This window comes from Asterias rubens, chromosome 7, assembly GCF_902459465.1.
Source record: "Asterias rubens chromosome 7, eAstRub1.3, whole genome shotgun sequence".
NCBI classification, from domain to species: Eukaryota; Metazoa; Echinodermata; class Asteroidea; order Forcipulatida; family Asteriidae; genus Asterias; species Asterias rubens.
The window spans coordinates 427,024-442,109 of record NC_047068.1 but is presented as its reverse complement, the minus strand read 5'-3'; the positions used below and the strand labels follow the sequence as shown (position 1 = coordinate 442,109).

The window sequence follows — 15,086 nt, the reverse complement described above, 5'->3', positions numbered from 1 at the left end:
ATTACTTTACAAAATCATAATTACTCATCGTCAACTTCTACTGAGTGCCACTCTATGGTGTTTCTATTGTAACTCTGGTGGTGGTGGATTCGGACCACCCGTATGTACTGAATTGCAACTCATAATTCATAAACTTGGAATTTCTACATGTGTGGGGAAGGGGGTATAGTGTATATGTACTTGAGACAAAAATATATCCTTGTCATTAACGCTACATCAGCTTCCAAGAACATTTGCTGTTAAAATCATGGAGGTAGAAAACCCCAGACCTCCAAGGAAGACCCCGCCCCAGAGAACTTGTTCATCTGTGTTCACCATCGTCAAGTTTGAGAGGGTGTAATTTAGTACACTAGAAAATGTATTAAATTTAAGACATACATAATCGAAGAAGTATGACATTAATTTCAACAAGGAATCCTTTGTGGGGTTGGGCGGGGGGCATGTCACACTTTAAAACATTGCCACATTTCTACGCATAGCCATTATGTATTGGACCTTACCTTTTCAGATGTTTGTAGCAGAAACTTTTCTTAGAGCAATAAGCAGGTCTATGAAAAGTTTTGTTACGACACCAATGACTTCCTAATGTAATAATGTATAAACGTTCACCTCTACTCTAATCGCAGGAGGTCGCCGCATTAGGCCTTACATTTTATTTTTGACTGTCTCGTTCCCCCGCTCTCAAAATAAAAAACCCAACGACCCACTTATACGACCCGGCCCGGCCGAAGGACAGAAATCAACATTTTATAAACGTCCAATCCGAAATGAACTTTTGATCCCCGCTGGATTTAAAGGTAGTTATCAACTCTTTAAGTTGTATTAGCCTCATTACATCTGAAATCTTCCTCTTTGGAAATAAATCTTATAAGATCTCCAAAGTTTTCCCCCCGTATACGATTTCCTCTTAACTTAAATAAAAAGGGGGAGTCTAAAAAACCTGCCCGACTTAAGACGCGAGGAGCAGCAGAACGAAAGGTGATGACAAGCTACCCGGGCATCACTCAATAACTCCAGGCTCTGTCAGGAAATCTGGAGAAATTACCGCTAGAAACCTGAGCACACAAACCCGAGCTTGGTGGGGGTAATGCGAGCATGCAGGCAGCGTTTTGGTTTGGCGATCTCCGACAACCACCGCGGCCCCCCGACTGTTGATTCAAGTTCAACGGTGTTGAAGTGTGGACAACCCCCACGGGATGGCCCCGTGCGGTGCGGTGCGGTCCCCCTGTTTCGACTGCCAGTATGGACCCATCTACAAACATCTCGTGGAGGATGACATCACCCTTGCTTAGCCTGAAGGGGTTCCCCTAATACCCCGCTCCCCCCTCCTCCCTTCGAGTGTGTGGTGGTGGAACGCTACTGTACACGGTGTCTTTACCCTCAGACTGTGCCATAATATTTCCTCGGCGGATGCCGTTGGAACTCGAGCAGGAAATTATTGATTACGGAAGAGATCATTTCAACTGATATAGTGTCGGGAATATTTTGTATGACAGGTCAATTGGGAAACCAGGTGTATGCGTCACCCCACATCGAAATAGGTCCTCGGGATATGTATATCGTCCAGGTCCAAAAGTTCCTTCTTGTTCAACCGTCTTAAAGGGATTGTGCGATTGGAACTTTGTTGTCATGTCGTCTCACTCAATTCAATTGTAACTAAACCGAGGCTGCGAGGTAAAATAGGCTGGTCCCTTTTTGGTACTATGTGAATCTTTAAAATACACAGATAGGGAACTAGACAGTAATTGAAGATGTTAATAGTGCACGGTTAATGGCCTATTCAGCAGAAGAGCAAACTTGGCAATAGAAAAGTAAAACCGACATGTGCTAAATCTGGAAGCGATGTTCGTGCAAACAGGAACATTACATTGCAATAATATGATGCTATGATACCCAAGCTTTTACGCGTTACAATGGTCACTCTGTAAAATAATGTTGTCTGAAAGTACACAAAACCTTTATCTTTAGTTGCCGTTGTTCCTTGAAACGTGTTGTAATTAGTACAGTGTACAGTATGTTGTAAATGGTGAAAATGATTTTAAAGAAAGATAAAATGTGCATATTGAAATCATTATAACCAGCGGAATTGAGTAAAAACAAAATTAGTACCATGTTCTGTCATGCAGTTACAAAACCACACAATGTCAAGGTTTTTTTTTTTAGTGAATCACAATAATAAACTTGCTATAATGCCCTTTTTCATGCAATATTCAATTATACAAGTCTTTTCATAGCCCTATAGGCCTACAAAGGAGCCCAATCCAAAGGCAGAACGTGCCCCTTTAAGGCTGGTGCCTAAGGCTTGGGGAGGTGCCGATGAGTAAATGCCCCATGTGAAACAGGGAACCGCCCCAGAACCTTTCGAGAAGTTTTTACAAGACAATCCCGTGTCTATGAAATTTGATACCCGAGTTTTTCACCTGAAGAAGTTTATCTCAGTTTCTGTCGGCTGTGACGCACTGATGAGAGAGATCAATGTTATTGGCACCCTTTTTATACAGAAAAATATAATTAGAGGAAAATATTTCAATTGAAATGAAGTTTCGGAGAACTTTTGAAAAATGTTTTGTGTCAGAACATGGAGGTAGAAATAGAGGTGATATCATATAGAAAGTTTGTAGGCCTACAAGGGTTGGTTGAACGGCAGTGGTGATTGTCAGAGACCAGTATTGTCACTTGGTGTATCGTATCCCTACATTATAGTGCATAACTTGACAAACCTGTAAAAATTTGGGACATCGAAGATTTCAAAATGGCCGCCGGTTGCATGTTCTTTTCTATTAATTTTTTGTTTTCAAAGTTCAAACCTGCGATGGCCCATAGTCAAACTTTCTCATGTACATGACACTGACTGTGTCAAATACCATGCTTGTATCATCAAAGGCACAAATCTCAACCATACTGACGCTATTATCCTACTAGTATAACTTTTTTAACTGAAACTGTCCATTAAAAGTCCATGAATACGTCATCCATCAGTAGGTAAACGTTGGTAGCGCTGCGGCTCTTTTATATAGATAAGTGTTTATTTTCCCACCAGCGAACGCAATAGTCGCACTGCCATTTCATAACGAGAGAAAAAAAAACTCTCTTGATTTAATGAAGGCAAATGAGGCATACATTAAACACGCGTTATTTACTCAGCGTGGTTAACCCCCGTATTTCAAAACATTGCAGGACCGTTTACTTGTCCTAGTAAATTTCTTAGGAAAGGTAAAAAGAGAGCAAAGTTGAGCCATACTTCACCGGAGGCCATTAGGAACTTGACCACAATAAATAAACAGTGGACTTGGCGGTAGATGGACAGAGGAAACCTAAGCAGGGGAGGGGAGAGAAAGTCTGGGACCAAAAGAAGGCGAGGTGGTGGTGGTGCGGTTGCGTTAATTGCTGGATAATACCATGACAATAACCGTTTAACATTAACCATGGAGGAAGGAACCATATTTTTACCAATGATATCAGGGGCCAATTTCAAAGAACTCCTTTATAGCACAAAACCAGCTGAGAACAACATTATGCTTACCAAGGTTACCAACCAAACTACCATGTCACAATCATGTGCAATTTGTGACTGGTATTGCTCATTTCTGCTTAGTAGTTTCGTTAAGCAATATTTTCTACTTAAGCAGCTCTGTGTGGGCCCTGGCACTGAGTCTTTGAGCCAAAGTGAATCAGACTTACAAAATGATCATGAGCTCTAGAAAAGAAATACCCCATGTTTGAAAACACTGAACACTCGACTTCGATGGCTGTTTGAGCTGAGACCTGAACAATGTTGAGTCACCCCCCCCCCCATATAAGTGCGGACCATGTTTTAGTTGGGTCACATTTTGTTCACTCTTATTTTCCCACCTTTTCCACTAGTTGGCAGAACCAGATTGATTTGGTATTATTTCTGTTTTATTCTAAGGTTTCTTCGACTGAGATAATCAAAACCAATTGTTTTATTAATTTCTCACGGTTTAGGGAACACGTTCGGAACGTTTCCCCACAACCAGTTACCCAGCAGGCCAATATGGTATGCCATAGACTTGCGAATTGCCCTGGCGATTGGCCTATGTTCGGGCTACACACGAACATGTTCGATCTTTAAACAGCCGTTGCAAATAGGCCTAACATAAGTTTTTTTTTAAATAACAACAAGTTACAGGAACACTGCGTGCAAAAGAAACACTTTCCAAAACAGAGGAACTAGCATATTGTTCCAAACTCAAGAAAAGTGAGTTTGAAATGTTGATGGGCCAAGAAATTGCTCGTTTTTCTTCTTCGATTTTTCCATGAGATATCCTTGAACTTTTGCCACGTGTAACGTACCCCAAGGCTACATCAAGTGGTTGGTTCCATTGTATATTATTGAAAATGTCCCTTAGGTATAATTTAAGTCGGTTGATTGTCATTACTGAACACAATACAAAATTGAGAAACTTTTATAAAACATAATAAAAGCACCCCCCTCTGCTGATCGAGGAAGCGTCTGATCAATAAAACACCGGTTGAATTACAGTGCGCCCTCAAGAGGCGATAGATAATTTAGCGCTCCTTTCCAAAAATGGTGACCCGCTAGCTGAATTTTTCCTTCTTTCTACACTTACATTTACAGGTTTTCCTTCCCAATTGACCTACCAAACAATCGATGGCAGCCTCGTCAGATGCCGATATCTTCGAAGAGGCGAATAGAGCCCTTCAGGGGTAAGTTTTGCAAAACAGGCGAAATTTATACCAAATAAAATGTAGCCTAAATATTTTTTCACGAATTGGGTTCAACACTCGCTATGCTCGCTGACTGGGTACGGTGACTGGGTTGGGGTCGCCGTTTCGGATTGCCAGCGCCCAACAACAACACACTATTCACTACCGTACCAGCATTGATCGATTCAAGCAAGCCTAGGATTCATCTCTGAGAGGGCAAATAGGCCACTTAAGTTTTGTCTATTTAAAAAATAATAGAACTTGGAAGTTAGATTTAGAATAGAACTAAGCATGCTAAGCCCCCTAACCTAAGTTATTTCAATTGACAATACTCAATAGAAGCTGGGGCAACAGACAGACAGACAGAGACAGGGCAAATGGATGCCCCCTGCCTGACACATGCCCGTAGTCTCTACTTCTAGAAACTATAAGGCTCCCCCGTGAGCCTTTAGGGGTCTAATATTGTGGGCCTACTAAAGGCACTGGACACTATTGGTAATTACTCAAAATAATTATTGGCATAAAACCTTACTTGGTAACGAGTAATAATGGGGAGAGGTTGATGGTATAAAACATTGTGAGAAACAGCTCCCTCTGAAGTGACCTAGTTTTGGAGAAAGAAGTAATTTTCCACGAATTTGATTTCGAGACCTCAAGTTTAGAACTTGAGCCTTGAGGTCTCGAAATCAAGCATCTGAAAGCACACAACTTCATGTGACAAGGGTGTTTTTTCTTTCATAGTTATCTCGCAACTCCGACGACCGATCGAGCTCAAGTTTTCACAGGTTTGTTATGTTATGCATATGTTGAGATACACCAAGTGAGAAGACTGCTCTTTGACAGTTACCAATAGTGTACACTGTCTTTAACGCTATACGTTTTTGAAACCGGCGTTGATAGATGAAAGTTTTGCGACCGTTAGCCACCACTAACTGAAGTTTCCTTTGAACTATACATTCATAATGCTTGCATTGCCGTTTTGATGAGTGAAATTTAAAAAACGTGTTACTCACTGTTGTTTTTCTGCCGCATTGCCCATTTTTTTGACTTCCCAATATGCATAATGCTTTATGTTTTTGGATTGATGAACTGCCGAGCCGCGGCCGAGTTAGACTTAACCATTCCGTGAAAGGGGTGTTTCAAGGCAGTGCGGCAGTGCGTGCAAACTATATACGGGTATTGAAAACGGACAGCGCCCACGCACTGCAGCACTGCAGCACTGCCTAGCCCTAGTAACACCCCTTTCACAGAATGGTTGTCTTTTTTTTCGTCTTTTTTTGGAAGTAGGGCCTACATAGTATAGTACAGTATCGCTACGCTGCAGAAAATTGATAATTATAACACTGAACAGTTGGCCTTCAAAGTTTATTTTAAAAAAAATTGGCGCAACTTGATGACTTTGTCTGGGTTTTTTATGAACTGACGGAAATGGCTGAAAATTCAATGGATTCAAATTAAGGGTTTCATAATAAGACGTAAGAGAATGACAAAACTGAGGTTAAAATTGGGGAAACTCAGTTTTTGTTTTAACATTTGAAGTGTACCCACCCAATTACTAAGGTACCGTAAGCGTCATTTGTGTCACAGGATTGATCCGTCAAAACACTGCTGAGGTTCAAGGGGAATGATCAAAACTTGCATGTACATATCTAATTAGAGTTACGATTATCGCAAGCACAGGTTAAAGGCAGTGTACACGTTTGGTAATTGTCAAAGACCAGTGTTCTCATTTGGTGTATCCCATCATAAGCATAAAATAACAAGCCTGTGAAAATTTGGGCTCAATCGGTCATCGAAGTTGACCGAAAGTTGATTGAAAATGATGACAGAAAAAAACACCCTTGTTGGACGAATTTGTGTGCTTTTAGATAGGAATAAAAGACTTCTAGCTAGAAGTCTTTTATTATTTTAGTGAGAAAGTACCTCTTTCTAAAAAACTGCGTTACTTCAGAGGGAGTCGTTTCCCACAATGTTTTATACTAACAGCTCTCCAATGCTCGTTACCAAGTCAGTTTTTAAGTTAATATTTGTTTTGAGTAATTACCAAACGTGTACCTTCCCTTTAAGTTTACTATTTTGGAAAACTTTCAAAAGTGAAAGCACAGTAGCAGTACATGTAATGTTATTCAGATGTCTTGTTTATTGGTTGTGCCTATTATATCAGAATTGGCCATTCTTTGAAAGTGAAATTGTTAGCTGCTGAAACTCAATTCAGAAAAAAAAACTTGTTTAATTTGGAAACTTAAAAATGAAATTATTCAGCTATGAATTTAAACAAATTGGTTTTATTATTATAATACAATATAGATTTAACGACGATGGTGACCATGACGACCAGCTGGACAACTGTCTGGCCGCCATGACAACAGTGAAGGAGTCTAAGGACCGATACAGCGCTGAGATAGAGAGGCTACGAGAAGAGGTCGCGCACCTCGAGGTGCAGGTAGAGGAGGATGAGCAGAGATTGCTGGAGATACAAATGACGACTCTCGATAGGATACAGTATGTGAAAACAATTTTCTTGTGGGAAAAAGAGAGATCGGATTAAAGGGTCTATGTACTTTTTCCAAACACAAAACACAATGTCCACAGATTTACATTAAACTTACACAGTATGAAGATTATGATAGTAGAAAGCTTCCCTTAAAATATTACTTTATACTGAGGTGCTGCATTTTTTTCAAAAATGAGTAAACAATGTCACAAAAATAATGTTCGTCTCAGTTTTAGCATGTAAAAATGTATCAACCAGTTATGGTATGTTATAACCATAACTGGATAATATTGTTTTACATGCTAAAATAATTTTTGTCTCACTGAGACAAGAATTGTTTTGTGACTTGTTTTACTTATTTTTCAAAAATTGCAGCACCTCAGTAATTAATATTTGTGGGGAAGTTTTCTACTTTCATTATCTTCAAACAATGTATATATAAGTTTAATGTAAATCTTTGGACATTTGGAAAAAGTACCCAAATCCTTTAAAGCTAAAACTGTTCCAAATGCATGAGTGGGGTTGAACAAAGAAAAATTTACTTGGGCAGGACTTGAATCTAAAATAAAAATAGTAAGCAGACTTCGAAAAAGCAGTTTAAAAAAAGAGTGCAACTTCAAATTTGATTTTCTTCAAACAAGTTTAGGGCTGGGGACAAGATATGTCACTAACATACATGTTATGTGAAGAAACCACCAGCTTAATGTAACTAGTAATTAAATATAATGGAATTTTGGTCACTGTTGAAAGAATTAAGGTTCTCAAATCTCTGCCTTTGTCATTTGTTTGAGGTATCAGCGCCAAAATAATGAGGGAAGGTGATTTTGAGGCTTCTTTAAGCACAGGAGGGTAATATTTTTTCAAAAGATATTTTATCAACTTTTAATCTTTTCTTTGTTTCTGCTCAAAATAATAGGTCTTCACTTCAACTTGGAAGCAATGTTACAGATCAATCTACACAGGATCATGTAAGTCAATACTATCCAACATAACTCTAGATTCATAAATACCTCAGACAGTTTCGCTATTCGTATTGGTGGAGAGCGCGTCACGTGTGTGTGTAAACCTTTGTTTATGACCAGTAAAAAGTGTTGAAACATGGGCGTGACACGCGAGCTTGTACCTTCATTCCTATGGTCGAGAGCATGGGCTGAAACAGTTGTGCCACATCACGCGATACACGCGACGCGCACAGCATTCCCTTATAAGGAGTTGTTTACTCGAGGGCGGCGGAGGGCTTTACCATTTCATAGCTGGAGAAGTGTTGTGTTGAAAGAAATCATTGAACAATTACAATTTTTGCGTTTATTTTACTTTTTTGGGGGTTGAACAAAGAATTGACTAGTGTGTTGAATCGGTTTTCAACTAGTGGTATAAACCCGCCGAGGCCTGGTTCTTGATAATTTACCTCGACTTTGTCTCGGTAAAATTATCGTCTCGGAAAATTATCAAGAACCAGGCCTCGTTGGGATTAAACCACTAGTTGAAAACCTCTTCACCACACATTGATTCCCTTATTATTGAACCCTGTCCAGGCCCAGATTTACATACAGACCAAGGAGGCCATGGCCTCTGTTGCCCCAAGTCTTGGCCTTGGTGCCCCCTTCAATCGTTTTCTTTGGACTTTTTCCAATGGAAGGGCCCTTTGCAAAATAAATGGCCTTCCCCTCTCAATGATGAAATACCAGACCTGCCTGACTACATCGAATACTGGTTCAACCTGGTTCAGTTTGGTGTTGTAGTTAACAGATTTAAGCATTGTTTTTCACTAAGAATGATGCTCAATGTGAAGGGGGAAATAAAAGAGTGGTATAAAGTCATGAACCTTTGTTTAAACTGGCAGGGTCGTGGCCGTGCGATAAACCCTTGTAAACCCTTATAAGGTGCTACATAATTGGGTCTCAGAATTCGTCACTGCAATAACCAATCTTTCTGAAAGTTTGTACTCTGCGCCTTGAGTACCTTGTTCGGTAGATTCGTGCGCTATATAAGACTTCGATATTATTATTATTTTTATTTTTATTATAAAAGACCAAGAGGAAGACAAGTACTATTAACGCACGGTCTCGACCCTGCAAGGTTTCAAACGAACGGTCCTTATGTCAGGAACTCCAAGATTGCTGGGTTCAGAATGCGCAGCCATGATTTAGATGTTTTTTTCTTCCTCTTGCAGTTACACCTGCAAGGGTCGTTCACTGGTATCCAGTACACAGATGCTACAGTCAAAGTCCTCAAGAAGGATAGTGAGCAGATCACCAGGCAACACTGTCTTCAAGGCGAGTGCTCTGGGCTCACATTCCAGGCTGACTTCAAGGTGGAAGAGCAAACGGTTGGTGAAACAATCCTCCAATCCTTTCAGCATTGATACCCAAGCCTACATCCGTATGGGCTGTAAAAGGGGGTAACCCTGTGTCAGCCTTAGAAATAGGTGGCAACGACCTCTGAAAAAAAAAAATTGTAGCCCACACCTTGAAGTGGCCTTCAGGGCTTGTGTGTCTGGCGACTTGCATAAAACAAAAAAACATTTGTTTTAATATTGCACCTGTGGCAAACACTATTCCGCAATGCATATTGGGAGTCAAAAATTAGTCAGGACAGATTGAGGCGCGACTAGTTGAATCATAAATTTCACTAGGCGCCCAGGGATTGTAACAATAGCTTTGTTCGGGATGCCGGTCATAATCCATTCAACCTGTATTGCTGCTGTAAATTAATTTTGGAGGTCGCTGGTTTAAGTTCCACTCTAGTCAAGTTGTTTTTGTTTTAACCCAAATTATTACAAATTTACCTAGTCAGTTTCCATTAGTGGTTTATTAATTATTAAAAATCAAATCTAATCTAATTGAATCATCTCTCTCTATCTAATGACAGCTTTCAGTGACAGCCAGAGAGAGTTTGCCATCACCAAGCAATCAAGAAACAAGAAATCGCATCACATCGTTATCTATTAAGATTGACGACAGGGCATTGTGGGAACTAGAAGAGTTCGTCCGAGAAGCGGAAAAGAGTCGTTCCCTTCAACCATTCCTAAAGGGTTATGGACAGTACGCACAGCGATTTGTTGCAAGACAGAAGGCATTTGAACACTTTAAGGTAATTTGTTTCCCTTCCTAAATCCTATACCAATTTTGGATGTCTCCATTTTGCATCTATGTAATTTTTACTTGTCTTCTAATTTGTATTCTCTGTATACTTTCCAGGGGATTTTTTTTGTTTAAGAATATGCCATTTAACAATTGACTAAATGAATTTTGGTGATGTATGTGTGGAAAAACTAGGCAACTGGTATTATCAGAGAACTAATAAGAAGTGTTTTGTAAAGCATGTGGTCAATTAATCAACTAATCATCAGGCATTTTTGGAGTGCCATCATTTTAGGTGCCTTAGCAAGGTGACCCCGGTTCGATTCCCGGCCAGGGCCATATGTGAGTTGAGTTGTGCGTTAGTTTTCAGCTGTGCCACAAGGGTTTTCCAGACCATCCGGTTTTTCTCCCTCGGGAAAAAATCAAACACTCTCGATCTTGGCTGTGCTCCGTGGTCATAATGGGTTGATGTAGCTGGCAGCCAAAGGCGCCCTTGCATGCCTGCTTCTCGAACACGTAGCCGCGTCCTTGGCAATTCAGCTCTTAGCTGCGAGTAAGGATGATTAGCCCCCCAAACATTTCAGACAAAAGAGTTCACAGAAGTAGAGATGACGAGTGCAATGGACTAAATGTAAAGCAGATTTGAAAAGATGAGTCTCTTAAGCTGGCTTTTGAAAATCGTAAAGGAGTCAAGTGTACGGAGCTGATGGGGAAGATCATTCTATAGCTTTGGTGCATATGAAACAAAAAATTCCTTGCTTAGTAAAATCAGACTACCGGCCAAGACTCAACTGAATTGTTATGCTAAGCAAACAACAGCTAAATACCAGTCACAAGTAATGTATATGGCATGGCATTTTTGCCAGTAACCTGTGTAAAATAAGCGAGCTATTTTCGTGCTTATGCAAATTTTTTGCTTAAGCAGCTCTATGAAATTGGCCCCTGCATTTGCTCTTTGTGAGACTCAATATACATATGAAATTCAGGCCTGTATGTTTCGTTTTTGAAAGGGCAAGGGCACCAAGGCATTTTCTCCGCGGTAAAGGGCACCCTATGAGGAAACTGTAAATTTCTACTGGAACATTTCAAGAGCACCAAGGCAATGACCATGGGGCATCGAGGCAATCGCCTTCGTTGCCTCTGTGAAGTATCAGGCCTGGAAAGTAAAGCACAATGTTTATCAAGAACATAATTAGTAGGAAATGAGAAGAAATGTTAAGATTTACATGTGAGAAATGGAGGAAACACACACAATCGGGAAGAGAGTGAAAATCTGAGGTGGGATTCGAACAGGGGTTCGTCCAAAGAGGTGAACGAAATCACTTAGCCAGGATGATTCACAATGTGTTTGTAAAGTGATCGTTTCATTATGTCCTTCTCTCCTTCCTCCTCGTCACAGAGACAGTATCCAGAAGAAGTGACGTTACCTCAAGGTTCCTTTGGTTCCTCAATGAAATTTGGCAGTCACAATGGGTAAGCTGTTGATCCTGTGTGTCCCTGCATACCGTCGTCAGGGCTATCTTTCATTGATATGATGGGGCAGGGCTCAAATTCCACACTGGATCACAGGCCCGAGGGCAGTGGTTTTAGTTTGTGCCAGTAAACTGAAGTCCGATGGTCTTGTTTTTTTGATTGAAGAAACAAATAAATCACTCTGTATCTTTAGCCAAAGCAATTTAAATTTAAATGTAGACTTTGAGTTTGATATTAAAATTATCTTTCATCTTCTTTGATTAATGAAGTTTACTTGAATCTTTAAGATGTTGAGATCAATCTTCTCTTACATGTCAAAGTGCTTAGAATTTCTCATTTTGATTCTCATTTTTAGAAGTTCATCTTTTGAGCTACTTGCCCAGCAGCCTTGTAGATTTCCCCCCATAATTGAAGCCTGGGTGAGGCGCTTTGAGGGATTGTCAGGGTCCTTCCAATCAACTTGATGACTTGAGTTTGATGCTCGATACTGCTCGGCCATGACACCTAATACTCATACTGACTTGCATTTGTGGCTTTGGGGTGAGGGGGGTTGTCAGCTCTTTGAGATCGGTGCAAGTCGGGTTGGCGCAATGGTGTCTTGCCTTGCCTTGGACCCTGGTTCGAATCCTACCGGGGGCACTATGTGTATTGGGGTTTTCAGTCCCTACTTGACTTTGTGGGTTTTTCCTAGAACAGTTCTCTGGGGTTTTCCTCCCACTTCTAAAACTGAAATTTCTTCATTGTCTTCTCACCTTGTCTAGACGCTGAAAAGGCTTTGACGAGAATTATCAAAGACGTAGATGTAGAAGACTCTCCATAATTGTTGCCAATTTGCTAATCTGCAAATGTAATGTGGGTTTTGATTCATTACAGAGCGATGTACACCGTGGTCTGGGGAATCTCAGTATCCACCACAGGGAGAGCTGACCAACCGATAGTGCTGCAGGTTACATCATCCAAACAAAGTAAGTCCTGATAAGATTATTACTTAAGATAGGATTTGAGGCATTGCATGACGAGGTATTGTATATAATTTGGTTTGCGGTAAAACCATGTGTGTATCTACTTGCCAGGTAGAGTTTGTTCTTAGAGAACTGTCTTTCTATATTTTACTACCGCGGAGTAGACTTATCGGATGTTCGGGAGACTTCTCAGTTCTGAAAAGAACTGTCCTGCTTTTGCACTACCATCCGGGCGGAAGGTATAGAAAATTGGCTGGGACTACTACTTTAGTTTTTTAGGATCGTAACTAACCGACTACCACGGAGTCAGTTCTTGAGTTTGTCTCAATGTTGTGACTAGCTTGCTCTAGTCATCGTCGAATTACTTTTACTGTGTAAAGTGTATTAGACAAGACTCAATCCCAGCCTAAGTATGATATGATATGATATGATATCGAAGTCTTATATAGCGCACGTATCTACCAAACAAGGTACTCAAGGCGCTGAGTATATACAACCTTTCAGAAAGATAGGTAATTGCAGTAATGAATTTTGAGACCCAATTATGTAGCACCTTATAAGGGTTTACAAGGTGCTACGGCGCATACAGCAGCCACAGCCAGGAACACTGGGGCGATCCCCTTCTCTTTTCGAAAAGTGCACTGGGTTCTTTTGCATGCGTTACACAACACAGTGAAACGGGTTTACAAGGTGCTTTTTTCTCCTTCTCCCCACTTTTAATTTTGTCCTTTGTGTTTCTAGCCCTTGTGTCTAAATCAGCCCCTTTTGTTCTACCCCAACCCTTTCATCTCCTTCTTCAATGTTCATCCCTTACTTTTTCTTTGTTCTTTTCTTCCCCTCTCTCTTTTCATCTCTTGGGTCGTTATTCTGAAAAATAAGTAGGATTTGAAATGATATGGAAAGGTTTGCGGTAACACCATGTAATGACTATCTGTTCTGGAGAAAGCTTTCTCTAGAAAACGATCAAAGCATACTGATCGAAACGTCGAGTTGAAACCAACGGTTCTTTTCAGAACCACCCAAACTCATTTAAAATTTAGTCATTTCATGGTGTCACCGCAAACCTTTCCATAGTCTGAAAATTGTTCCATGCCAACCTGCTGTTTAATTATTTGAAACATTTTTAACCTTTTTGAGTAATCATTTTCCTTCCTCTCTGACTCTCCTAGTGAGACGTTTAGACGAACAGAAGGTTTTGACGACGGCGCCCGAGAAGTTCCAACAGATGCTTCAGAGGTTAGGCATTGAGAAAAGCATTGACACCTTCATCCAAGCTATCACAACAACATGACCAATCAGGGTGTTTATTTCAAGGAAATCTTCATTCGGCCACAGGTCTTGTTCCTCAGTATTTCAGGGATGAGATTGTTCATACTTTTGGCTGAATTCAGACTTTTTATGTCGGCCTGGTGAAGAAAATCAGACAATATTTGTTTCTACAAATAAAGAAATCCTGCTCAATGGTCTACTTCTCTAGTGCTATGGATACTGTTTCCCAAAGCTCTTTGGAATCTATAACCCTAGGGGTTACCAACTGGTATAAATTGCATCATTTCAACATACCTTTGAACTTGTAGCCAAGTTTCATACTTTTTCGTTAGTAATGACTCTCACCCGTGGTATTTCCACCACACCAATTTGTGTATATATACAAGATATATATTTTGTGTATCAAGTAATGAAAAAAAAAAAAAAATTGGGTAGACCAAAGAAAAATTTACTGGAGGGGACTTGATTTTGCAACCTCCGGATTAACATGCTGGTGGTCTCCCTATTTTGTCAATATCTTTGTACGGGTGCCAGTCAGAAGCCATGCAACCTGTATCTGCCATATAGCTAGGGATCACACCCAAGTTTAAAGAGACTGGTCACTATTGGAAATTGTCAAAGACCAGTCTTCTCACTTGGTGTATCTCAACATATGCATAAAAAACAAACCTGTGAAAATTTGAGCTCAATTGGTCGTCGAAGTTGCGAGATAACAATAAAACAAAAAAAACACCCTTGTCACACGAAGTTGTGTGATTTCAGATGCTTGATTTCGAGACCTCAAGTTCTAAATCTGAAGTCATGAAATCAAATTTGTAGAAAAATGACTTCTTTCGCGAAAAATACGTCACTTCAGAGGGAGCCAAGTCTCACAATGTTTTATACTATCAACCTCTCCCCATTACTCCTTACCAAGTAAGGTTTTTTGTTATGCTAATAATTATTTTGAGTAACTACCAATAGTGTCCACTGCCTTTAATGTAATTCTGTGGACATTTTGAAAAAGTATGTGAATCCTTTAAAGGCAAAGTATACTTTGGGTTTTTTAACCGTTCTATTGTTTAATCCTATATAAATGTAGATGCTTACAAAACAACCATCAAGTGAAAATTTTAT

At 40.1% G+C, this 15,086-nt stretch overlaps 1 protein-coding gene across 2 annotated transcripts in view; it reads left to right on the top strand.

Annotated features, from left to right (window-relative positions):
• Positions 1 to 14,432, top strand: part of LOC117292956 (centromere protein P-like) — a 34,229-nt gene extending 19,797 nt beyond the window's left edge. Inside the window, exons 4-11 of one of the 2 annotated variants that reach the window (XM_033775136.1) lie at positions 4,601 to 4,689; positions 6,997 to 7,191; positions 8,100 to 8,151; positions 9,357 to 9,512; positions 10,055 to 10,276; positions 11,666 to 11,739; positions 12,613 to 12,704; positions 13,871 to 14,432. In XM_033775136.1, the coding sequence (XP_033631027.1) occupies positions 4,634 to 4,689; positions 6,997 to 7,191; positions 8,100 to 8,151; positions 9,357 to 9,512; positions 10,055 to 10,276; positions 11,666 to 11,739; positions 12,613 to 12,704; positions 13,871 to 13,992 (969 nt within the window). In that variant the 5' untranslated portion in view covers positions 4,601 to 4,633 and the 3' untranslated portion in view covers positions 13,993 to 14,432. Of the gene's footprint in view, positions 1 to 4,552; positions 4,690 to 6,996; positions 7,192 to 8,099; positions 8,152 to 9,356; positions 9,513 to 10,054; positions 10,277 to 11,665; positions 11,740 to 12,612; positions 12,705 to 13,870 lie in introns of those variants that run through there. The other variant, XM_033775137.1, reaches the window with a different exon arrangement.
• The last annotated feature ends 654 nt before the right edge of the window (positions 14,433 to 15,086 follow it).